This window comes from Piliocolobus tephrosceles, chromosome 1 (assembly GCF_002776525.5).
Source record: "Piliocolobus tephrosceles isolate RC106 chromosome 1, ASM277652v3, whole genome shotgun sequence".
NCBI classification, from domain to species: Eukaryota; Metazoa; Chordata; class Mammalia; order Primates; family Cercopithecidae; genus Piliocolobus; species Piliocolobus tephrosceles.
The window spans coordinates 197,855,577-197,881,524 of NC_045434.1; the positions used below are offsets into that span (position 1 = coordinate 197,855,577).

Genomic DNA, 25,948 nt, shown 5'->3' on the forward strand with positions numbered 1-25,948 from the left:
AGATAGATAGATAGATAGATAGATAGATAGATAGATAGATAGATAGAGTCTTGCACATAAGCAACATTGTTCTTAATCCAGTTGGTAAACTTTGTTTTTTCTTTGGAATATTTAAATAATGTATATTCAATGTCATTACTAAAAACTCTAGTTAAAATCTGCCATATACTTCTTATTTGTCCACCTGTTCTGTGTTCTTTTCTTCTCTCCTACCTTCCTATGGATTACATTTTTTTTTTTTTTTTTGAGACGGAGTCTCGCTCTGTCGCCCAGGCTGGATGGAGTGCAGTGGCCGGATCTCAGCTCACTGCAAGCTCCGCCTCCCGGGTTTACGCCATTCTCCTGCCTCAGCCTCCCAAGTAGCTGGGACTACAGGCGCCCGCCACCTCGCCCGGCTAGTTTTTTGTATTTTTTAGTAGAGACGGGGTTTCACTGTGTTAGCCAGGATGGTCTCGATCTCCTGACCTTGTGATCCGCCCGTCTCGGCCTCCCAAAGTGCTGGGATTACAGGCTTGAGCCACCGCGCCCGGCCTGGATTACATTTTTAAAAATTATTCCTCTATTTCCACCTCTATTAGCTTAATATACATCCTTTTCTAGTTTTTGTTTCCCTGACTCATTAAAGTTTAATTATAACTGTTGCCACTTCCAGGATAATGCAAAGACCTTAGAATTCCATTAACCTCCTTTCTGTCCTATATGCTACTATTGTTATGTATTTAATTCTACTTTTTAAAAATTAATTAGTTTATTTATTTATTTATAGACAGAGTCTCACACTCTTGTCGCCCAAGCTGGAGTACAGTAGTGCAATCTCAGCTCACTGCAACCTCCGTCTCCTGGTTTCAAGTGAAACTCCCACCTCAGCCTCTTGAGTAGCTGGGATTACAGGCATGTGCCACCATGCCTGGCTGATTTTTGTATTTTTAGTAGAGATGGGGTTATGCCATGTTTGTCAGGCTGGTCTTCAACTCCTGGCTTCAAGCGATTCACCTGCCTTGGCCTCCCCAAGTGCTGGGATTACAGGCGTGAGCCACCATGCCTGACCCAGCAATATTTTTCACTTAGGTAAATATCAAACAAATTAGAATGTGTTACCTAAGTGATAAGTGACACGGTCAAAGATCTACCCACTTTATTATTAAACGATAATGCTAGCCATAGTCATGATCAAGTTAGCTTGTTTCTTAGAGGAAACATAACCAGCAGAGGGCACTGGAACCCAGTAAAATGAAGTTGAGACATTAGCAGAGCTCAGCTGAAACTACAGAAGTGACAGAGAGACAAGTCACTTAAAAGATCAAAAACACAAAACAATAAACAAACTTTTATTAATTACATTCAGGCCAGCATAATGCATATAGCTAGCTGAAATGTAGTTTATAAATTAACAAGAGAACACAATGTGAGAAACAGCTAGGTCAGTAAGAATTTCAGGAAATGATGAAACACTTTTTATGGTTATATTTAAAAGGAAAAGAGAAAAAGGAGAGAGCAGAATCTCAAGGTTGTAAAACAAGATTTAATATGCTTTTTATTAAAGGCAGTGAATGCATGGCCAGGCATGGTGGTTCACACCTGTAATCTCAGTACTTCAGGAAGCCAAGGTAGATCATCTGAGGTCAGCAGTTCAAGACCAGCTTGGCCAACATGATGAGACCTCGTATCTACTAAAAATACAAAACTTAGCCAGGCATGATGGTGCACACCTATAGTCCCCGCTACTCAGGAGGCTGAGGCAGGAGAATCACTTGAACCCAGGAGGTGGAGGTTGCAGTGAGCCGAGATCATGCCAGTGCACTCCAGCCTGGGCGACAGAGCAAGACTCTCTCTTAAACAAAACAAACAAAAAACAACAACAAAAAAGCAGTGAATGCAGAACAAGAACATATTAGAGTACAAGGACTAGTTCTTTGACCAGATTACAATGAATAGAATCAGTCCGTGGGGAAGATAATGTTGCCTGAATTCAAACATTGAATTATTGTCTCAAATGCTATTTGAGTGTTTTGAAAAGTTTTTGAGCAAATGTTTAACCTTGGACCTTCCCTAAATTAATGTTTTTCTTGAATTATATAAATAAAATATCCTAAATTTACAAGGTTTATAACACATAGTATTCCTCAGTGCAAGGCACAGTTGTTCATGCCTGTAATCTCAGCACTTTGGGAGACCAAGCTGGGCGGACTGCTTGAGTCCAGGGGGTCAAGACTAGCCTGGGCAACGTGGCGAAACCTTGTCTCATTTAAATACATTTTAAAAAGTCTAGCATAACATTACAATGACTGTTTTTTCTATAATGTTGGACTTAGCAAAGCATTTTTGATGAAGTTGAATTGCTATACCTGACTAGAGTGTTAGTAATTTTTCATAGTTAAGAATGTCATAACAAAGGTATATTAATGAAAACAAAGAATGACGAATTACTTTGATACAATTATATTTATCAACATAAGGTATGACCAATAAAACAAATACAAACAGAGCTATCAAAAAGTACTAAATAGCACCATTCAATAAACACAATACAGTTTTCAAGACTAATCATCACAAAGGAGTATGTAAAGATAAAGAAAATGCCAAAATTAACCACTGGAAGGCAGTAGCAAGCCATCACAAAGCAGCTGCCTGCCGGTAGATAGTAAGTAGCACTATTATTCTCCAATAACCCTGATGTAGTAATGCTGGTATCTCTAAGAAGCTATTTCAAAAGCTCTCAAAACATTACTAAGTGTAACAGAGCAACACAATCAGTTTAAAATTAATTATGAAAGTCAGAACACCCTTTTTTGTCTAAGAGAACACAGTAAAATTAGAAAGATTAACACACACCAGGGTCCAAAGTGTAGGGAAATGAATACTTTCATGTTTGTGGGAATATAAACTGGTATAGACTTTTGGAGAACAATTTGGCAAAATAGAGCAAAATTTAAAATGCACAAACTTCTTGAACTATTTGGAATCTAGCTCAAGGACATTCACCAGCAGTACTGTTTATTATAGTGAAGAAAAAAAAAAAAAAAACTTGAGACAATCTAGATGTCTATCAACATGGAAATGGCTAAATGAAAATCCATATTATAAAATACAAAGCAGAATTTCTAAAAATAGAGGTAGATCTATATTTTGATATAGTAACCACATAATGTATGTACATAATACATAAGCTACCTACCACCGTCTTAATAAAGGGCAACCTTATACAAACAAGTTTTAAGGCTAAGTTACACATCAATGGAAAACAGAAAGAGGTAATGGGTATTTAAAGATAATTTAATATACAGTGCAGGCTTACTGCTACAATAATGCACAACCATCCTCTGACTTACAACACTTTTCCAGAGAGAAAGGCAGGAGTTATGGGGAGAGGAGAAGGGAAACGATCCTGAATAAAAAGGAACTAATCAGGACCTTTAGATTCCTTGCCTCCATCTAAAAATAGGAATTTGGACATCATGAAATATGCCTCAGAGTACATTCAACAACGCTAAGTTCACTTCTCTCTTATGAGTATTATAAATACCAATGACTAGTTACAGTTGGGACCTTGGCCAATTACATAAATTAATACCACCACAGAACTTAAAAAAACGTAGATCTGGGGACAGGTCATACTTAATACATCCCACAAAAGAAATTACCCATGAACTTCTCTTTGAATGCCTAAATGGTTACATAAACTTTTACTCCCAATCGACTTGAACACGTTACCAAAACAATTATATATGTGTTATCTATCATTAGTGTCTCCCTTTACTCTTTACATTTTACTTGTTTTACTTTGTACTCCAATCTAACCACTAGTCCTTCTATTTCAGTTTCACTAGCCCAAAACTGTAGCATTCAGGCATCAAATCCCTGACTTAGAATTAAATCCTAAAAGGTTTAAAATTGTCTAAACATATTGGATTTTGAAAATATTTAATACGTGGTAAAACTAATCAGACTTGTCTACTCTGATTTACACCATGTAAAATGACAAGTCCATCTCTGTGTGAATTGTCAGCATTTGGGTGGGGGTTGGGAGAAATAAAAAGGTGAATCACTAATTTCCTAGGATTACTAAAGCCTTTTGATTGCACTAAACAGATGTGAGACCTGCAGCAAACATACATAAGGAGGGCCCATTAAGTTCCAAAGTGATCTGAAATATTGTTTTCTAAAGTATCATGGCCTCAACAGGTCCCTGTGGAGAGAAGTTGCTTGGCAACTGGAACTTTTATTTTCCAGTAGGTAATTCAATATAAAGCCTTCTAGATTATGTACCATGTATTATATTATGTTGTTTGTTCTTATTGGTTACAGCATTCTGAGGACAGGAAGAGTAGATGGCTACTTAAGATAGTAACAAATTGATAGGGAAAAAATAGAATACAAAGTTATACTTAAATGAGTCACTTTCTAACCTTTTTATTCCCCCCCACCCCGCCCCATCCTCATCCCTCAAAGCAGAAGCAAACACATTTTATTTCTTTCTCCTCCCCACCAAGTGTCAGAAGAAATTTAACCAAACTCCAACTCCCAAAAAACCACACGGAAAAATACAAACATAACTTTAACTAAGATTGTTCCAAGAAGTATGCAGCAGGAACATCTGGGTATAAAAGGGTAATTTTATGAAAAGAACAGTTAGTTTGCATGAAGGAAGGGCAGAACAGAAAAGACACTGTCTGTGGAAAGGAGGGGCTCCAACATAACCACTTACTTAATGTATAAATTGCTTAGACAGAAACATTAGTCAGGGGGAAAAAAAAAGCCAATTACTAAAGAAAATTGCTTCCAAACCATGGCAGCTACTGCAATACATTATTAACAGATACAAGCCAGACCTGAGCGCTAACATTTTTCCCTTCACTGTAGAAAAATATTTCATGCAGTATTATGCCAAAAATCAAAAGCAAAAAACATTGGAATTCAATACTATTATTATAAAGTGCTGCAATTTTAAAATTTAGTAATAAAAAAATAGCCTGAATAGCTTGGGAATTTGCCTGCTGAAATAACATAAGGAAATTAGGAAGTATTTCACTTTTTTATAAGATATTTATTCTTGTTTAACTAGCACTGATATTTTCCCCTTTGGTATTCTTGTTCCTTTGCTGACATAAACTTCTCAAAAGAACCCCACTCAAGCTAGGAAACTATCTGAAACTATGATAAATATTTTTAGGAGCTAGCATTTTTTGTTATTGGGTTACTTTCAAATAAACACTAATATGTGCTACACAGTTTTCCCCAGAAGAGAAGAACTATGCTTAACATCCCAAAGAGAAGAGAAAACGAAATTACTGAATGCTGTAGTTAAGACAAGGTTCATTGAATGGAACCTCTTGCAAAGAGACCTCCCTACACTATATATCCATTTGGCAAATAAGATAATAAAAATAGTGTCCTTTAATAAATAAAAGAAAATTCTATCTGTACTACCTAAACAATTCTCACCATGAAAACATGACTTGAAAATGAAATTCCAGCTTGAAGATGCGGATAAATATGGGAGGATAGTATGTCTAATTCCCTCTTAGAGCAACTCCAAAAATTGCTCTTTAAGGGTAATTAGCAAAAACAACAACAACAACAAAACCCTCAGACTGACTTTAGACTGCAGGCACTCAACAATAAACATTTAGTTTTAATTTAAATTAAGCTCGACCAATCTATGCTAAACCACCACAACCACACAATCCATTGTTTCTGATGCACCATTAATTCTTTGCCTAGCTCCCCTCACAGTAACTTCTCAAAATAATACGAGATCAACTTCATTCAAGAAGCATTTTATCACACACTTAACTATATACTGTGCTACTAGCTAGAAACATGGAAAAACAGCAACATAGGGACTTATTCCAGTTTATCATCCAATTTCTGACCAACCCTGAAAGACAGTTTTTATTACTTACGGGAATGGCTGGACTCTAAAGTATTCATTTATAATCACTGTCATCATAACAGCTTGTTGTTGTTTGGGGGTTTTTTTTGCAGTGTTAATTCAATTTTTTGTTTTTTACCTTCATTAGCCTCTGGCCTTGAATTCTTGATATATGCAGAGAATTTGGCAAAGATGTCCATTCCAGCAGTATTTGATTCTGGGTGTTTTGGTGAAAGTTTTAAGTACCTAAACAGAAAAAGTGATACGGATTATAGATCCTTCAAATATGAATTAGCATAAGTTCTCTCAAACCACCGTGCTAGCAGTTACTAGACGTCTTTTAATAGTTATTACTATAAGAAATACCATCATTTGTTTTCTATGGTATTTTTAAAAAGTGTTTTTTCCTTAGGAGACAAAGCTCTGATGTTTTTGTTCACATATTAATATTCTTGGCAACCACAGGGCATGTGCACTCTACCTCCATCTGATAAATTAGAATGCTGGGGAAACAGTTGACTTGTTCAGAGATTTGTGCCAGGCCAACGGGAGTCTTGGAATGAGATTGCTAGAGCAGTGCTGTCCAAGAGAACTTTCTGTGATGATGGAAATGTTCTCTATCTTCATTGTCCAATACAGTAGCCACTAGTGTCATGTACCTATTCGAATATGAATTTAAATTAATCACAAATAAAATTAAAACTTCACTTCCTCAGTTGCACTAGTCACATTTCAAGTGCTCAGTAGTCACCAGACAGCACAGCTCACGTGCCTTCTCAAACAGCAGTGCCAACCAGATCCTTAGTATGCCCTGCACTAAACCAGCCAGAGAACTCCAAAGGCAGGAAAAGCGCCTAGGCTGGTCAAGCATCATGATCATCCATAGCAGGTTAAGCACAAAAACAGTAGGAGGCGGATCAACCGCTTAAAACCTACACCTGGGATTTCCCAAAACCTCCCTTATATTACACATTCCCTAGAATATTTATGAGGGTAGCACTGAACAACAAAAAACTAAGATGGCAGAAAGCACGCTGACAAGTGTTCTACTGTGTTGTCACATTTTTCTACTTTTAGAATAGACGTAATACACCAGTTTTCTAAAACACACACACAAATACATTTTTCACATGTTTAGATTCAAAACACACATACTCTGTGTATATTTCTTCTTCAAACTGGAATATATATGAAAAAGCTCAATTATTCATCTTCCCCTTAGCAGGACTCATGTCAGCCCCAGGAGTCAGGGCTAGAAGAATTCAGATTCTTAGCCCCATATTAGGGAAGATTAATCAGCTTGAAGGTCCTGCAAAACATCACTAGAAAATGCACTTGGGTGCAATAAGACTTTAGAAAAAACCTTACAGTGTACTAATTATTTCAACTCATTTATTTGGACAGATTGTCTTGCCAGCTTTCTTTAAAAACGAAGGGGATATAGTTTTCAAAATTTAGTTCAGTTGCAAGTTGTGTTTCAGCTCTTATATTCAAGCCTGAGTGTGAGACTTTGTCTCAGGAAAAAAAAAAAAAAAAAGGTAGACTAGCTAAGAATGTTTCTATGCTTTTAGCAAAGATCTCAGGCATTTTCTCCTTTCTAGTATAAATGTAAAAATGAAGGCTGATTAGCCTTGTAAATTCCTTTTTTGTACGTCTCTCTCTTTTTTTTTTTTTTTGAGACAGAGTTTTGCTCATATTGCCCAGGCTAGAGTACAGTGGCACAATCTCAGCTCACTGCAACCTCCTCCTTCCAGTTTCAAGCGATTCTCATAAGCCTCCCAAGTTGCTGGGATTACAGGCACCTGCCACCACGTCCAGCTAATATTTTTTGTATTTTTAGTAGAGACAGGGTTTCACCATGTTGGTCAGGCTGGTCTCAAACTGCTGACCTCATGATCCACCGTGCCCAGCCTGTATGTCTCATTTTTTAAAAAGGCTTTAATAACATTTTATAGCATGCCCCTCCAAATTTATCTACCTTCCTCCTATTTTATCCTTTTATCAGTAAGTTAGCTAAGTATCTAGGCTGTTTCAGTTAAAAATCCAAGTTTCAAAGTTTTTTAGCAAAGTGGTTTATTCATTCAAGCAAGAACTAAAAAATATACACAAAAATACTTTCCCCGGGACAAGAAGAGAAAGTTCACTTTAAAACCTATAGTTACATACACCAGTAAAAGTTATTTAATTTGAGCTTTTCATTAGCCTCTCAATTTTAAGCAACTCTAGAGTAGACAATTGCCTGTATTTATATTTGTCATGATTCAATCAGGAAGTGTTCACAAAAAACCACTCAGTTCTCAGTACATCACATGCCAAAAACATGTAATTAGAAATGCTAGATTCCAGTCTACCAGCTTGCACAATTCTTCTCCCTTTTCTCCTCATCCTATTTAGAAACAAAGTCTTACAAGCAGAGCCTGAAGAAGACTAGCAATAAAGACCTGCGACCTCCTTGTTCTGAAAGGAAAAGGCAGTGAGACAGAATGGTCCCTGGGTGCGCCCTAGAACAATATAGCACAACAGAGGAAAGGAAAATAAATGCAGCTTGTGAACCCAGAAACCCTTCCTCCTTCCACTCATCCCCTAGAAACAATTCTGCATGATGAAAATTATGCTAATTAATTAGCATTTCACATTCTGGGTCCATAGAGCCCACTAAAAAGAAGGCATTCCCACTTCAAACATGCTGTTTCAATGCATACAAATAAATAAAAATTCATCAGAAGAATTAAGATTCACCTCCTTTTTCAAAGAATTTATTGAATTAAGTAAGGGCGGGCACTGTGGCTCACACCTGTAATCCCAGCACTTTGGGAGGCCAAGGCGGTCGGATCACTTGAAGTCAGGAGTTTCAAACCAGCCTGGCCAACATTGTGAAACTCCGTCTCTACTAAAAATACAAAAATTAGCCGGGCATGGTGGTGCACACCTGTAATCCCAGCTACTCGGAAGGATGAGGCAGGAGAATCGCTTCAACCTGGGAGGCAGAGGTTGCAGTGAGCCAAGAAGGCACCACTGTACTCCAGCCTGGGCAACACAGCAAGGTTCTGTCTCCAAAAAAACAAAAACAAACAAACAAACAAAAAGAATTCATTGAATTAAGTTTAATAACCACCTTTGGTCCCACTTGCTCACAGTCAAGTAAACTATCTTTGATTTCTCTCCTACCTTTCCTCTAAACTTGAGCTAGCTTTCAATTTTGTACTCATTAAAGCACAATCCCAATTAAAGACTTAACATTTTCCCTCTTTCACAAAAGCCAAACCCAATAAAATGAGAAGCAGAAAGCAGAGAACAGATGAAACACAGATTTCTGAAGTTATATCGATGTGGCTTCAAAAGTATCCCTGCTCTGCTACCATTAACTGTGAAACCTTAGACAAATTATTTGGATTACATCTTCAGGTTCTTCACAAAGTCTTTGTGAGGATTAACAGAGATAATCCACAAAATAACCCACAAAGCACAATGCATGATGCATAATTAGCACTTGAGTGTTATTAATAACAGCAGAGGGATAAGCAGCATCAAAAACAATCCTTGGTCAGGCACGGTGGCTCACGCCCGTAATCCCAGCACTTTGGGAGGCTGAGGCGGGCAGATGGCTTGAGCCCAGGAGTTCAAGGCCACAGCTTGGGTAACATGGCGAGACCCTGTTCTCAGACACCAATTCTCTACAAAAAAATACAAACATTAGCTGGGCTTGATGATGTGCACCTGTAGTCCCAGCTACTCAAGAGGCTGAGGGAGGAAGATTATGAGCCTGGGAGGTGGAGGCTACCATGAGGTAAGATTACACCACTGCATTCCAGTCTGGGTGGACAGAGCAAGGAGCGAGACCCTGTCTCTAAACAAAAACAAAACAAAACAAAACAAAACAAAAAAACAAAGAAGTAGTAAAAATTTTTACCCCTACAGGGGATTTGGCACGTTGTGAACATTTATAACACAAAGATTCCCATGTATTTAAACTGAATGAAAAAGACCATCTCTGGTTACAGTGTTTCTATGAATATGCTCAAATATAATGGGGCTGGAATTTTTATATAAAAAAGCAATATGAAAATGTTTATTTTCAAGGTCCAATTTAAAGCTATGATGTCTTACAGGGCATTAAATGCTAAGAATCCAGAATATTCCATATTAACTCTACTATTTCTCTTAATGTCACTTTCCCTCAGAGGGAAATGAGAAGGAATAATGAAAATTCTTTTTTTTTTCCTTCTTTTTTTTTTTTTGAGACAGGGTCTTGCTGTATTGCATAGGCTGGAATGCAGTGGCATGATCTCAGCTCACTGCAACCTCTGCCTCCCAGGCCCAAGCAATCCTCCCACCTCAGGCTCTCCAGTACCTGGGACTACAGGTATGAGCCACCACACCCAGCTAATTTTTGTATTTTTTGTAGAGACTGGGTTTCATCATGTTGCCCAGGCTGGTCTTGAACTCCTGAGCTCAAGCTATCCACCCGCTGTGGTCTCCCAGAGTGCTGGGATTACAGGCATGAGCCACCACGCCCAGCCGAAAAGTCTTCATTGTTGTTGTTGAAGGATATAAGAGAATATGAGGAAATGTCCATTTAACTAAAGTCATACATATGTTCTCAGCACACTAATTTTAAAAACTTAAAAATACTTGGAAGAATTCATATAATAAGCACTTCAGACAATGCTTTAAAACAAAAGTTCCCTTCATAGAGAATGAATAATAATTCAAACTGCTTGCTTCTCCATTTATAATTTAATATTGATACAATGATCTACAGTGACACAAGAGGAAGATCATTTTCAATTAGTGTCTGAGAGCAAGTTGGCAAATATGGAACTTATCTCAGAGCTGACACTTTTAAGATTAAAAAGGGGCCAGGCATGACAGCTTACATCTGTAATCCCAGCAATCTGGGAGACTGAGGCAGGAGGACTGATTGAGCCCATGAGTTTGAGACCAACTTGGGTAACACAGCAAGACCCCATCTCTACAAAAATTTTTAAAACTTAGCGGCGCATGGTGGCACACATCTGTACTCCCAGCTTCTCAGGGGAACTGCTCGAGTCTAGGAGGTCGAGGCTGCGGTGAGCCATAATGACACCACTGCACTCCAGCCCGGGCAACAGAGCAACACCATGTCAAAAAAGAAAAACAGACCAAAAAGGGATCTAGAAGTGGGACATAGTGGTGCCTGCCTGTGGTCCCACTTACTTGGAAGGGTGAGGCAGGAGGATCATCCTACACAGGAGCCTAGGAGTTTGAGGCTGCAGTGAGCCAAGACAGCACTACTGCACTCCAGCCTGGGCGACAGTACAAGACATTGTCTGATGTTTTTTTGTTTTTGTTTTTTTTTTAAAGTATGGCTGGGCGCGGTGGCTCATGCCTGTAATCCCAGCACTTTGGGAGGCCGAGGTGGGCAGGTCACAAAGTCAGGAGTTCAAGAGCAGCTTGGCCAATATGGTGAAACCCCGTCTCCACTAAAACTACAAAAAAAGATTAGCCAGGTGTGGTGGCAGGTGCCTGTAATCCCAGCTACTCGAGAGACTGAAGCAGGAGAATCGCCTGAACCCAGGAGGTGGAGGTTGCAGTGAGCCGAGATCGCACCACAGCACTCCAGCCTGGGCGACAGAGTGAGACTCCATCTCAAAAAAAAAAAAAAAAGTTATGGCCAGGCGCGGTGGCTCATGTCTACAATCCCAGCACTCTGGGAGGCCGAGGCCGGTGAATCACCTGAGGTCAGGAGTTCGAGACCAGCCTGGCCACATGGTGAAACCTCGTCTTTACTAAAATTACAAAAACTCGGCTGGGCGTGGTGGTGGACACTTGCAATTCCAGCTACTTAGGAGGCTGAGGCAGGAGAATCTCTTGAACCTGAGAGGCAGAGGTTGTAGTGAGCCAAGATTGCACCATTGCACTCCAGCCTGGGCAACAAGAGTGAAACTCCATCTCAAAAAAAAAAAAAAAAAAAAAGTTATTTCCACTAAGTTGAATGCATGTTCATAATAGTACCCTATTAAGAGATATAAAGCTTTCATTTATATTCACAAATATCCTAGCTTTGATTTATTGGCATTCTAATTATATGCATGGCCTGGAGGAAAAATGAAGATATAGTTTTCTTAATGTTGGTCTGGAGATACTTTACTAGGGATGAAAGGAAGGTTAGGACTCCTGGGAAGGTAGAGATAAAAAGAAGCTCCAGGCTCTTAGAAGGGCAGGAAGGATAGTAGAGGATAGGCTTTTAGAATTTTAGTAGAAAAAAGAATTAAGAAAATAAAATCTTTGGCTTAGCACAAGATTGTTAACCAGAGAGCAATTCTGCTCACAACAGATGAGAAGTTGTTATAGACAGAGGCATTGTTGTTCATCAGCCTTCCTGCCTACCATCCCAACCATGCACATCACAGTTCAGCCACTCTCCCAAATACACGTATAACATTATTAATTATAATATACATTACATACTATTTATGTGTAGTATGTGTATAATATATATGTTTATACTATGTATTTAAAATGACTCTTCTGCTGTGGAACACCTGTCACTCCTTTGTTCAACTGCTGAACATCTTTTTATTTTTTTAAATTAAGACAGTTCAAGTGCTGTTTCTTCTCTAAAGCCTTTCCTGATTCCATTCACTTTCCGGTCCCACCACCATAACCACCTGTCCACCCATATTTGACTGTACTTGAGGGCAAGAACTGTGTTTTATTTACTAATATATTCACAGTGCTTTGTAGTCCATTAACCCTTTGCAGAATGAATAAATCAATAAATAAATGAATGGATCAATACTGAGTAACTGGGCCAGGTGCAGTGGCTCACACCTGTAATCACAGCACTTTGAGAGTCTGAGGTGGGCGGATACCTTGAGGTCAGGATTTCGAGACCAGCCTGGCCAACGTGGTAGAACCCCATCATTTAGTGGAGACGATAATAGGGACAAAGTTTGAGTGGTCCAGATAATCAAACCAGCCACAGCATTCCCTTAAGCCAAAGCCTAATCCAGAGCAAGGCCCTAACTTGCTTCAGTTCTGTCAAGGCAGAGAGAGGTGACAAAGCTACAGAAGCAAAGTTTGAAGGTAGCAGAGGTGGGTTGGTGAGGTTTAAGTAAAGAGGCCATCTTCGTAACATAAAAGTAAAACACGAAGCAGCAAATGCTTATGCAGAAGCTGCATGCAGCCAGTTATCTAGAAGATCTAGCTGATCTATCTAGATCTTCCTTCATCACCTTCATCAGATGATCTATCTAGAAAATCAGATCTACCTTCATCAATGATCTATCTAGAATTGATCTTCTAGATAGAAGATCATTTTCAATTAGTGTCTGAGAGCAAGTTGGCAAATATGGAACTTATCTCAGAGCTGACACTTTTAAGACTAAAAACGAGCCAGGCATGACAGCTTACATCTGTAATCCCAGCAATTTGGGAGACTGATGCAGGAGGATTGATTGAGCCCATGAGTTTGAGACCAACCTGGGTAACACAGCAAGACCCCATCTCTACAAAAATTTTTAAAAACTTAGCTGGGCATGGTGGCACACATCTGTACTCCCAGCTCCTCAGGGGAATTGCTCGAGCCTAGGAGGTCAAGGCGGGGGGCAGTGAGCCATAATCGCACCACTGCACTCCAGCCTGGGCAACAGAGCAAGACCATGTCTCAAAAAAAAAGGGATCCAGAAGTGGGTCATAGTGGTGCATGCCTGTGGTCCCACCTATTTGGAAGGCTGAGGCAGGAGGATCATCCTATGCAGGAGCCTAGGAGTTCAAGGCTGCAGTGAGCCAAGACAGCACTACTGCACTCCAGCCCCTGAGTGACAGTACAACACATTGTCTTTTTTTTTTTTTTCTTAAAAAAAAAAAAAAAAAAAAAAAGTATGGCTGGACGCGGTGGCTCATGCCTATAATCCCAGCACTTTGGGAGGCCGAGGTGGGCAGGTCACAAGGTCAGGAGTTTAAGAGCAGCTTAGTGAAACCCTGTCTCTACTAAAACTACAAAAAAAATTAGCCGGGCGTGGTGGCAGGTGCCTGTAATCCCAGCTATTCGAGAGACTGAGGCAGGAGAATCGCCTGAACCCAGGAGGCGGAGGTTGCAGTGAGCCGAGATTGTGCCACTATACTCCAGCCTGGGCGACAGAGTGAGACTCCATCTCAAAAAAAAAAAAAGTATGGCCAGGCACGGTGGCTCATGCCTGCAATCCCAGCACTCTGGGAGGCCGAGGCGGGTTAATCACCTGAGGTCAGGAGTTCAAGACCAGCCTGGCCAAATGGTGAAATCCCGTTTCTATTAAAAATACAAAAAAGTAGCTGGGCATGGTGGTGGACACCTGTAATTCCAGCTACTTAGGAGGCTGAGGCAGGAGAATCTCTCGAACCTGAGAGGCAGAGGTTGCAGTGAGCCAAGATTGCACCATTGCACTCCAGCCTGAGCAACAAGAGTGAAACCCTGTCTCAAAAAAAAAGTTATTTCCACTAAGTTGAATGCATGTTCATAATAGTACTCTATTAAGAGATATAAAGCTTCAATTTATATTCACAAATATCCTAGCTTTGATTTATTGGCATTCTAATTATATGCATGGCCTGGAGGAAATCAAGATATGGTTTTCTTAATATTGGGCGGAGATACTTTACTAGGGATGAAAGGAAGGTTAAGACTTCTGGGAAAGTAGAAATAAATGATCAATGATCTACCTAGAATTGATCTTCTAGATAGATCATTGATGAAGGTGGCTACACTAAACAGATTTTTAATGCAGACAAAACCTTCTGTTGAAAGAAGATGTCATCTATGATTTTCATAGCTACAGAGGAAAACTCAACGTCTGGTTTCAAATCTTCAAAGGACAGGCTGACTCTGTTAGAGTCTAATGCAGCTGCTGACATTAGGTTGAAACCCATGCTCATCTTCCATTCCAAAATCTGCAGAACCCTTAAGAATTACACTGAAGCTACTCTGCACATGCTCTATAAATGGAACAATTAAAAAAAAAAAACCTGGATAATGGCACATCCATCTGTTCACAGTGTGGTTTACTAAATATTTTAAGCCCACTGTTGAGAGCCACTGCCCAGGAAAAAAAGATTCCTTTCTAAATATTGCCACTCACTGACAATGCACTAGTCACCCCAGAACTCTGATAGCGATATACAAGGAGATCATGGTTGTTTTCATGCCTGCTAACACAGCATCCATTCTGCAGTCCATAAATTAAGGAGTAATTTTGACTTTCAAGTCTTATTATTTAATAAACACATTTCAAAAGGCCATAGAAAGTGATTCTTCTGATGGATCTGAGCAAAGCAAACTGACCTGGAAAGGATTTACCATTCTAGATGCAATTAAGAACATCTGGCCAGGCCTGGTGGCTCACACCTGTAATCCCAGCACTTTGGGAGGCCGAGATAGGCGGATCACCTGAGGCCAAGAGTTCAAGACCAGCCTGGCCAAAATGGCAAAACCCCATCTCTACTAAAAATTACAAAGAAATTAGCTGGGTGTAGCGGCAGGCACCTGTAATCCCAGCTACTCGGAAGGCTGAGGCAGAAGAATCGCTTGAACCTGGGAGGCGGAGGTTGCGGTGAGCCAAGGTCGCACCACTGCACTCCAGCCTGGGCGATAAGAACAAAAACGCCGTCCAAAAAAAAAAAAAAACGAATAGTCATGATTCATGGGAGGAGGTCAAAATAGCAACATTAACAGGAGTTTGGAGGAAGTGGATTCTAACCCTCATGGATGACATTCACAGGTTCAAGATGTCAGTGGAGGGAGGAACTACATACGTGTTGAAAATAGCAAGAGAACTAGAATTAGAAGTGGAGCCTGAAAATGTAATCGAATTGTTCTACCTTCATAATAAAATTTGAAAGGATGAGGAGTTGCTTCTTATGAATGAGCAAAGAAAATGGTCTCTTGAGATAGAATCTATGCCTAGTGAAGATGCTAAGAACATTGATGAAATGACAAGGAATTTAGAATATTACATCAACTTAGTTGTTCAAACAGCAGGAGGGTTTCAGAAGATGGATTCTAATTTTGAAAAAGGTTCTACTGTGGGTAAAACACTATCAAACAGGGGCGCATGTTCTCAGGACCTCTTGAGATTATCCTCAGGCAAAGAATATTTATTTAAAATTTTTTTAAATGCTATCAAACAGTATTGCATACTATAGAGAAATCTTTCATGAAAGGAAGAGTCCATCAATGTAGAAAAATTCATTGTCGTCTACTTTAAGAAACTGCCACAGCCACCCCAACCAGCAACCACCATTCTGATCAGTCAGTGGCCAGCAACATCAAGGCAAGACCCTCATTGGCAAAAAGATTGACTTGCTGAAGGCTCAGATAACCATTAGCATTTGTCAACAATGATTTTTTTTTTTTTTTTTTTTTTTTTTTTTTTGAGACGGAGTCTCGCTCTGTCGCCCAGGCTGGAGTGCAGTGGCCGGATCTCGGCTCACTGCAAGCTCCGTCTCCCGGGTTCACGCCATTCTCCTGCCTCAGCCTCCGGAGTAGCTGGGACCACAGGCGCCTGCCACCCCGCCCGGCTAGTTTTTTGTATTTTTTTAGTAGAGACGGGGTTTCACCGTGTTAGCCAGGATGGTCTCGATCTCCTGACCTCGTGATTCACCCGTCTCGGCCTCCCAAAGTGCTGGGATTACAGGCTTGAGCCACCGCGCCCGGCCTTTTTTTTTTTTTTTTGAAACGGAGTTTTGCTTTTGTCACCCAGGCTGGAATGCAGTGGCACAATCTCGGCTCACTACAACCTCCACCTCGTGGGTTCGAGCGATTCTCCTGCCTCAGCCTCCTGAGTAGCTGGGATGTGCCACCATGCCCAGCTAATGTTGTATTTTTAGTAGAGATGGGGTTTCTCCATGTTAGTCAGGCTGGTCTCGAACCCCCAACATCAGGTGATTCACCTGCCTCAGCCTCCCAAAGTGCTGAGATTACAGGCATGAGCCACCACACCCAGCCTAGCAAGGAAGTATTTTTAAATTAAGGTATATGCAATATTTTCAGACATAATGCTATTATTGCACACTTAAAACACTACAGTATACTACTATAAATATAACTTTTACATGCACTGGGAAACCAAAAATTTCATGTGACTCATTTTATTCCAATATTCATTTTATCACAGTGGTCTGGAACCTAACCCGCAATGGTCTGGAACCATACCCTTCAGGGGTATGGTTATAATTATAGGGTATGCCTATAATTATTTTAGAACCCTCCGTCTCAATAATCCCATTCCTGGAAAATATATCTGGACATGGAGGGCAAGAGTCAAGTTAACCAGTAAGAAAGGTTTGGGTCAGTAGAAACAAAACATGTCAATTTTCAGGATAATGAAACTGGAAAAAAGCCTAAAAGAAACAAATAATGCTTTGAATCTATGCCAAGATTATAGTATGATGCAAAGCTGCGTATTTGCAATTTAGGTAACTATCATTACAGTACATCCGGGACCTAGAGATCTGGAACACCTCAAAAAAATAAGTAAATAAAAACTCTGAATCCTAGGGACACGGTCTGAAAAGCCGAAAATTTCCTTGGATTATAGCTTTAGAAAGTTAATTTTAAAATGAACTGAAATCAAATCTCATAGCAGTCTGTGCCACACTCCTGCTAAGATGATTCTTACTGGGTTCAGTTGAAATGTGTCTTTCCCCACTCCTTCTCCTCTTTAAACTTCTCTCTCAGTTTGAGACGTACTGCCCACAAATAACCAGTCTTTCCTGACCTATCACACACATCCCAAATCTGTTTTGACCATGTACTCTACAGCTTAGACAAATCCCCACCTTTCTTAGTATGGCTTATTGGCCTAGCTGGAAGCCAATTCTTATTATCTGTGTAACATTAATTATAAGAAACATAGAAGAGAGTCCTAGTCATTCCAAATTAATGCTGTGAGAAAGATCTCTACAGACAAATAACACAAGCTTCAAAGAAGTGACAATATTTTCATACATATTTTCTTTGATACTCACTTGGGAGGGCATAAGACTTCTTCAAGAAATTCCTCAATCTTATTTACATCCGTTTTGACTTCACTGTTGAAAGTTATAAATGGTGGGTGGGTCCCGGGAGCCAAGTTCTGCAGGTCTGCAGGCTTCCTGTTGGGCAAAATATTGGTCAAAATCAGATCATTCTTTACTATAAAACACCAATAATACTTTAAATTCTCAAAGTTGGCCAGGCATGGTGGCTTGCATCTGTAATCGTAGCACTACGGGAGGCTGAGGTGTGAGATTGCTTGAGCCCAGGAGTTTGAGACCCAGCCTGGGCAACACGGTGAGATCCTGTCTCTACAAAATATAAAAAATTAGCCAGGCATGGTAGTGCATGCCTACAGTCCCAGCTACCAGGGAGGCTGAGGTGGGAGGATCACTTGAGCCCGGGAAGTTGAAGGTGGAGTGAGCCATGATTGCACCACTGCACTACAGCCTGGATGACAGAGAGACCCTATCTCAAAAAGAAAATAAATAAATTGGCCGGGCGCGGTGGCTCAAGCCTGTAATCCCAGCACTTTGGGGGGCTGAGACGGGCAGATCATGAGGTCAGGAGATCGAGAACATCCTGGCTAACATGGTGAAACCCCGTCTCTACCAAAAAATACAAAAATCTAGCCGGGCGAGGTGGCGGGTGCCTGTAGTCCCAGCTACTCGGGAGGCTGAGGCAGGAGAATGGCGGGAACCTGGGAGGCGGAGCTTGCAGTGAGCTGAGATCTGGCCACTGCACTCCAGCCCTGGCGACAGAGACTCCGTCTCAACAAAAAAAAAAAAGAAAGAAAGAAAGAAAATAAATGAATTGTCCAGGCGTGGTGGCTCATGTCTGTAATCCCAGCCCTTTGGGAGGTAGAGGCAGGTGGAACACCTGAGGTCAGAAGTTTGAGACCAGTCTGGCCAGCATGGTGAAACCCTCATATCTACTACAAATACAAAAAATTAGCCAGGCATGGTGGCGTGTGCCTGTAGTCCCAGCTACTTAGGAGGCTGAGGCAGGAGAAGAACTTGAACTCAGGAGGCAGAGATTGCAGTGAGCTGAGAATGTGCCACTGCACTCCAGCCTAGGTGACAAAGCGAAACCCTGTCTGAAAAGAGGAGGGGAGAGGAGGAGAGGAAAAGAGATCAAAGTGGTTCTAAATTTTAAAGTATATAAAACTGTTTTTTTTTTTTTTGTTTTTTTTTGTTTGTTTGTTTGTTTTTTTGAGACGGAGTCTCACTCTGTTGCCCAGGCTGGAGTGCAGTGGCCAGATCTCAGCTCACTGCAAGCTCCGCCTCCCGGGTTCACGCCATTCTCCTGCCTCAGCCTCCGGAGTAGCTGGGACTACAGGCGCCGCCACCACGCCCGGCTAGTTTTTTTTTTTTGTATTTTTTTGTAGAGACGGGGTTTCACCGTGTTCGCCAGGATGGTCTCGATCTCCTGACCTCGTGATCCGCCCGTCTCGGCCTCCCAAAGTGCTGGGATTACAGGCTTGAGCCACCGCGCCCGGCCCAAAGTATATAAAACTGAATAAGAAATGGTATTTTTCACCCAGGCATGGTGGCTCATGCCTGTAATCCCAGCACTTTGGGAGGCCAAGGCAGGAGGATCATGATGTCAGAAGTTTGAGACCAGTCTGACCAATATGGTGAAACCCCATCTCTACTAAAAATACAAAAATTAACTGGGTGTGGTGGCATGAGCCTGTAATCCCAGCTACTCAGGAGGCTGAGGCAGGAGAATCACTTGAACCCCGGAGGCAGAGGTTGCAGTGAGCAGAAATCTTGCCACAGCACTCCAGCCTGGGTGACAGAGCGAGACTCCATCTAGAAAAAAAAAGAAATGGTATTTTTCGACTGGGCGCGGTGGCTCACACCTGTAATCCCAGCACTTTGGGAGGCCGAGGGAGGCAGATCACGAGGTCAAGAAATCGAGACTATCATGGCCAACAAGGTGAAACTCTGTCTCTGCTAAAAATATAAAAATTAGCTGGGCACGGTGCCGTGTGCCTGTAGTTTCACTTGGGAGGCTGAGGCAGGAGAATCACTTGAACCTGGGAGGCGGAGATTGCAATGAGCCAAGATCGCGCCACTGCACTCCAGCCTGGTGACAGAGCAAGACTCTGTCTCGAAAGAAAGAAAAGGAAAGGGGAAGGGAAGGGGAAGGGAGGGTACTTTTCCACTAGGTATAATAGCTGTAATAGTATTCTAATAAGAAGCAAAGCTCCACAAAATATATAATTTATGGTAAGAAAATTCTTTGATTTTTTTAAACAAAATACAAAATCCATCATTCTCATTCCAAATTAACTAAGGCACTCATTAGAGACAGAGACAGAATGAGGAGGAAAAAAAGATTTTGGAGAGTGAGTCTCTGGTTTCAACTCTGGCCCCAACTAACTGTGTAAAGATGGGTAACTCATGACTTCCTTGGGCCTTTTTTTCTTTTTGGCAAAATAAAGGAGAAAAGCAGCTGATTCCTGCAGTCATCTTCACCTTTATAAGATTCCAAATTCTGGTGCTATTTCTTTCTTTTTTTTTTTTTGAGACGGAGTCTCGCTCTGTCGCCCAGGCTGGAGTGCAGTGGCTGGATCTCAGCTCACTGCAAGCTCCGCCTCCTGGGTTCATGCCATTCTCCTGCCTCAGCCTCCCGAGTGGCTGGGACTACAGGCGCCCACCACCTAGCCTGGCTAGTTTTTTTTTTTTCTATTTTTTTAGTAGAGATGGGGTTTCACCGTGTTCGCCAGGATGGTCTCGATCTCCTGACCTCGTGATCCGCCCGTCTCAGCCTCCCAAAGTGCTGGGATTACAGGCTTGAGCCACCGCGCCCGGCTTCTGGTGCTATTTCTTTCCCATTATTCATTGAAGTCCAGGCTTAACAAGGAAAAGGATCACCAGATTAGACTATCTAATATCAAAATTACTTCAATATATAAAAGATGGCATAATGAAAGGTAAAAAGCAACAAAGAATAGACAAAGTATTATAGTGAGTGAGAAAAGCTTAAAATCTACATTACGTAAGGATTTTGTCCAAATTCATTTCAAAGGTCATCAAAAACATCAAATAGGTATGGGTCAAAAGAAATTGGTAAGAGACAGATAAAACAAGTGAACACATAGAAAAATGTAAAATAGCACAACTATAAAGGGAATTTAAAAGTAAACAATAAGATATCTTCCTCCTGTTTATTAGGAAAAATTGAAAATACCACAACACACTGATAAAGATGGTGAAACTGTTATGCTGACAACTACTAACAGCAAGAAATGTTTGTACTATCTTATTAAAAAAGCAAAATGGCTCACCCAAACCCACCAATGAATCTTAGGATCAAAAAATGAGATGACCAGATATGGTGTGTTTCCTAATGACAAAATATGCAGTATATAATATAGCATCATGAAGTATTCTTACCAAAAAAGTTGACTCAACCTAATCAAGCCTCTGGGGCAGGCTGGGAGCAGTGGCTCATACCTGTAACCTTAGCACTTTGAGAGGCAAAGGCAGGAGGATTGCTTGAGTCCAGGAGTTCGAGCGAGACCAGCCTGGACAACATAGTGAGACCCTATCTCTATGAAAAATTTTTTTTTAATTAGCTGCGTGTGGTGGCATGTGCCTGTAGCTGAGGCTAAGCCCAGGCAGTCGAGGCTGCAGTGAATGGTGATCACATCACTGCATTTCAGTCTGGGCAACAGAATGAGATCCTGTCTCAAAACAACAACAATAACAACAACAACAACAACAACAAACGAAAGAAAGCAGCCTCTGGGGCAGCTGTTTCTGAAATTGTAAGCCAGGAGATCCTTTCTTCAGGTGATCCATGATGTCAGAACTCTTCTTATAACACTAAGGCATCATTTGCCTTCTTCATTCTCATTCTCCTCTCATGCACATATAAGTAAAGTTTTCCAAATTTACTTGGCTACTTGGTATAAGATATCACAAGGTAATGAATGCAGAAGCAGACACAAGAAATCTCTTCCAAGATGTGCAAAAATGTAAAAGAATGCCACTCTTCTCACTATTTTTTGTTTTGGGAAATATAGTTGTTTTACATTAAAAATGTTTTATAATAAGTAGTAGGTTCATTATTGTTGTATATTTAAATGAATTAGTAAATAAATATTTTTAAAATTTCTCAGGGTTTTGTTTTTTTTTTGAGACCAGTCACCAAAGCAGGAGTGCAGTGGCACAATCATGGCTCACTGCAGCCTTGACTTCCTGGGCTCAAGCGATTCTCTTACCTCAGCCTCCCAAGTAGCCGGGACCAGAGGCACACGCCACCAAGCCCAGCTAATTTTTTTAAATTTTTTGTAGTGATAAGGATCTCACCATATTGCCCAGGCTAATTTCTCGGCTTTAATTTCTAATATAGTAAAATCAGTATATATAACCCACATAACTGAAAGCTGTTTGAGGCCTTCAATAATTTAAGAGTACAAAGGGGTCTTGAGATTATTTACAGGAAATGCAGGGAGGGGGAGAAAGAGAGGACAAAGTTAAATGATACCACAAGGAAGCAACTGCTAAATTCTGGATTTGGGACAATCTACCTTTCAGCTGAATGGCATTTTTACCAGACACAGGTGGGGGACTGTTACAGATTAAGAAAAACTTAAGAGACATCACAATCAAACATAAAAAGCAGAAATTGCTTGGATATTGACTTAAACAAACCAACCAAAAATAAAAAGATGTTTCAGAGATAACCAGGGAAATCCCAAATTGTATACCAGGAACTTCAGGAGATAAAAGCATTGTGGTTAGGGAAGAAAATGTCCACATTGTTTGAAGACATACACTGAAGTAAGTAGGGGTGAAATGACATGATGTCTAGCACTTACTTTAAAACATTTCAGCAAAGAAAATAAGAAAAAAGGGACAAAGCAAATGTGGCAAGATCTTGATAACGGAATTGGGTTTACAGAGAAGTCTGTTCTATTCTTATGCATGTCTGAAAACTTTCATAATTAAAAAAGCAAACTTATAAAAATGCGTACTTCAAGAAAAGTAATACAACAGCACATTGTTTTAAAGAATGTTTCTCCCTCCTATTATAGCCCAGAGTTGTTTATCTTGTTATTAAGTTAGCCTGCCTGCCTGCCTTCTTCCTTCCTTCCTGACCATAAATGCACAGAATTTGAATAAAATAAAGAATACTGGCTGGACATGGTGGCTCATCCCTGTAATCCCAGCACTTTGCAAGGTCGAGGCGGGTGGATCACCTGAGATCAGAGTTCAAGACCAACCTGGGCAACATGAAACCCCATCTCTACTAAAAATATAAAAAATAGCTGGACATAGTGGGGCATGCCTGTAGTCCCAGCTACTCGGGAGGCTAAGGCAGGAGAATTGCTGGAAGGCGGAGGTTACAGTGAGCTGAGATAGCACCACTGCACTCCAGACTGGGAGACAGAGCAAGACTCTGTCTCAAAAAAAAAAAAAAAGGAAAAGAAAAGAATATATTTAAATATATCATGAAAGTGAAATACTTCATCATCAGAAATTTCAAGATACAGTGGAATCAAAAACCTATAACCAGTTTATAATCTATCAATTTCCCTTGGTCTTACTCATTTATTCATATTCTCTCTCTGGCTCCATCTTTCAATTTAGGTTAGAAAGCCTCAGGTTTCTATGACTACATTCCAACCAAAGATAAAAAGATTTATTTAATTATCTCATTAATTCAAAATTTTTTAACTCAAAGTCCAAGTTTTAGAGTCTATCTTGCTTCCTAAACAAAGAAAAATAAGACATATTTTCTATCAACTTCTATAAGAACCTAACCTCCAAAAGAAGACTTTTAAAAGTCAAAATCTGATTTGATTTTCAACTCTGATCCTTTCACTGAACATTCTTTAGTCTGACAAGGTAAAGTTTTTCACAAAATGAAACAAGTTAGCCTTCCTTATTCATGGGTTCAGCATCTATGGATTCAATCAATTGAGGATCAAAAATATTTTTTAAAAGGCCAGGCGCGGTGGCTCACGTTTGAATCCAAACACTTTGGGAGGCTGAGGCATACAGATCACTTGAGGTCGGGAATTTGAGACCAGCCTGGCCAACATGGTGAAACCCTGTCTCTACTAAAAATTTAAAAAAATTAGCCAGTCGTGGTGGTGGGCACCTGTAGTCCCAGCTACTTGGGAGGCTAAGGCAGGAGAATCACTTGAACCCGGGAGGCAGAGGTTGCAGTGAGCCAAGATCACGCCACTGCACTCCAGCCTGGGTGACAGAGTGAGACTCCATCTCAAAAAAAAAAAAAAAAAAAAAGAATATTTTATAGACAGGTAGGTAGGCAGACAGATCGACAGCTAGATCTCCTGTCTCTACAAAAAATACAAAAATTAGCCAGACATGATGGCACATGCTACTTGGGAGGCTGAAGTGAGAGGATCACTTGAGCCCAGGAGATCGAGGTTGAGATGAGCCATGATCACACACTATACTCCAGCCTGGGTGACAGAATGAGACTCTGTCTCAAAAAAAAGGGCGGCGGGGCAGGGGGAGGCCGGTGGTTGCAGTTGTACTGAACATGTACAGACTTTTTCTTGTCATTATTCCCTAAACACAGTGTAATGACAACTTACATAGCATTTACCCTGTATTAGGTATTATAACCTAGAGATGATTTAAAGTATATGGGAGGCTATTTGTAGGTTAATATGCAAATACTATTCCATTTTATATAAGAAACTTGAGCATCTATGGATTTTGGTATCCACCAGGGGTCCTTGAACCAATCCCCCATGGATACCAAGAGATGACTGTAGACCAGGCACAGTGGCTCATGCCTGTAATCTCAACATTTTGGGAGGCCAAGGTGGGCAGATCATCCGAGGTCAGGAGTTCAAGAACAGCCTCGCCAACACGGTGAAACCCCATCTCTACTAAAAATACAAAATTAGCCAGGCATGGTGGCGCATGCCTGTAATCCCAGCTACTTAGGAGGCTGAGGCAGGAGAATCGCTTAAACCCGGGAGGCAGAGGTTGCAGTGAGCTGAGATTGCGCCATTGCATTCCAGCCTGGGCAATAAAAAAGAGCAAAACTCCGTCTCAAAAAAAAAAAAAGACTGTTTTTTAATCTTGTCATATATAAATTGTGATTACCTGGAAAACGATTTTCTCACACCAAAGTCATAAAACATATCCAATGAACAGTCAAATACCTAAGTGTAAGTTAATAATGTAAGTCTGTTTTTCACAAGCAGTCTTTTTAAGAACAGGGTAGATTAGATAAAGGGGAAGAAGGTCTTGTTAGATATGAGTTCTAAATTTCTTTTCAAAGAATCAATATGTCAGTATGTTCAATTCTTCGCCTTCTACTTTCAAACTTAACTTCCTAGTAAAGCAACTATTTTCGATTACCTGCTCCAGCCTGACTCATTCCCATTACCTGCTCCCTCACAACCACGTTTCCGGCCAAACCACTCACCTGGGTCACTCTCTTTAAATTAGCCAATCAGAATTAGTTTAGCCTGTGCGGTCTAACCCTAGCCAATAGGGGAAACGACACAGCAGCAGGGGCCACGTGCATCAGGGATAAGAACCCCTTCCCCTCCCTTGTCCAAGTGTGCGCTCACCATTGCTCCATCTGTAAGAGCGCACCCTTCCATATAAGTAACCTGCCTTGCTAAAAATTAAAAAGAAAATTTTATATTCACGTGCTATTTCTTTTGCAGCACTGAAACTTTATTTATAACAGTCTCACTGTTCAAAAAAAAAAAAAAAAACCCAAAGAGGGTAGAGGTCGGGTAGGGTATGTGGGATAAAATAAATAACACCTATTACTTCTATAATTAATTATGAAAGTTTTTAAGCTCTCTAAACAAAAAGATTCTTAATTTTTTAAAATTTTTATTCAACTTTTTTTAGAGATGGGGTCTCCCTCTCTTGCTATGTTGCCCAGGCTGTCCTCAAACTCCTGGGCTCAAGTGATCCTCAGCTGCGAGTAGCTGGGACTAGAGAGCATGCCACTGCACCCAGCTCCCAAATAAAAATATTCATTGGGAGAGGGAGAGAGTTAGCATATCAGAGAAAGAAGAACCAAGGCTGAATAAAAAGGACTGGCTTGAAGTCCCAAATAGAAAA

General features: G+C 40.6%; 1 protein-coding gene across 1 annotated transcript in view; it reads right to left on the reverse strand.

Moving 5' to 3' along the window:
- Positions 1–25,948, reverse strand: part of CLIC4 (chloride intracellular channel 4) — a 99,120-nt gene that overhangs the window by 8,492 nt on the left and 64,680 nt on the right. The window contains exons 4-5 of the mRNA XM_023219624.2: positions 17,858–17,983; positions 6,012–6,118 (exon numbers count right to left, since the gene is read on the reverse strand). Coding sequence (XP_023075392.1) covers positions 6,012–6,118; positions 17,858–17,983 — 233 coding nt within the window. The remainder of the gene's footprint in view (positions 1–6,011; positions 6,119–17,857; positions 17,984–25,948) is intronic.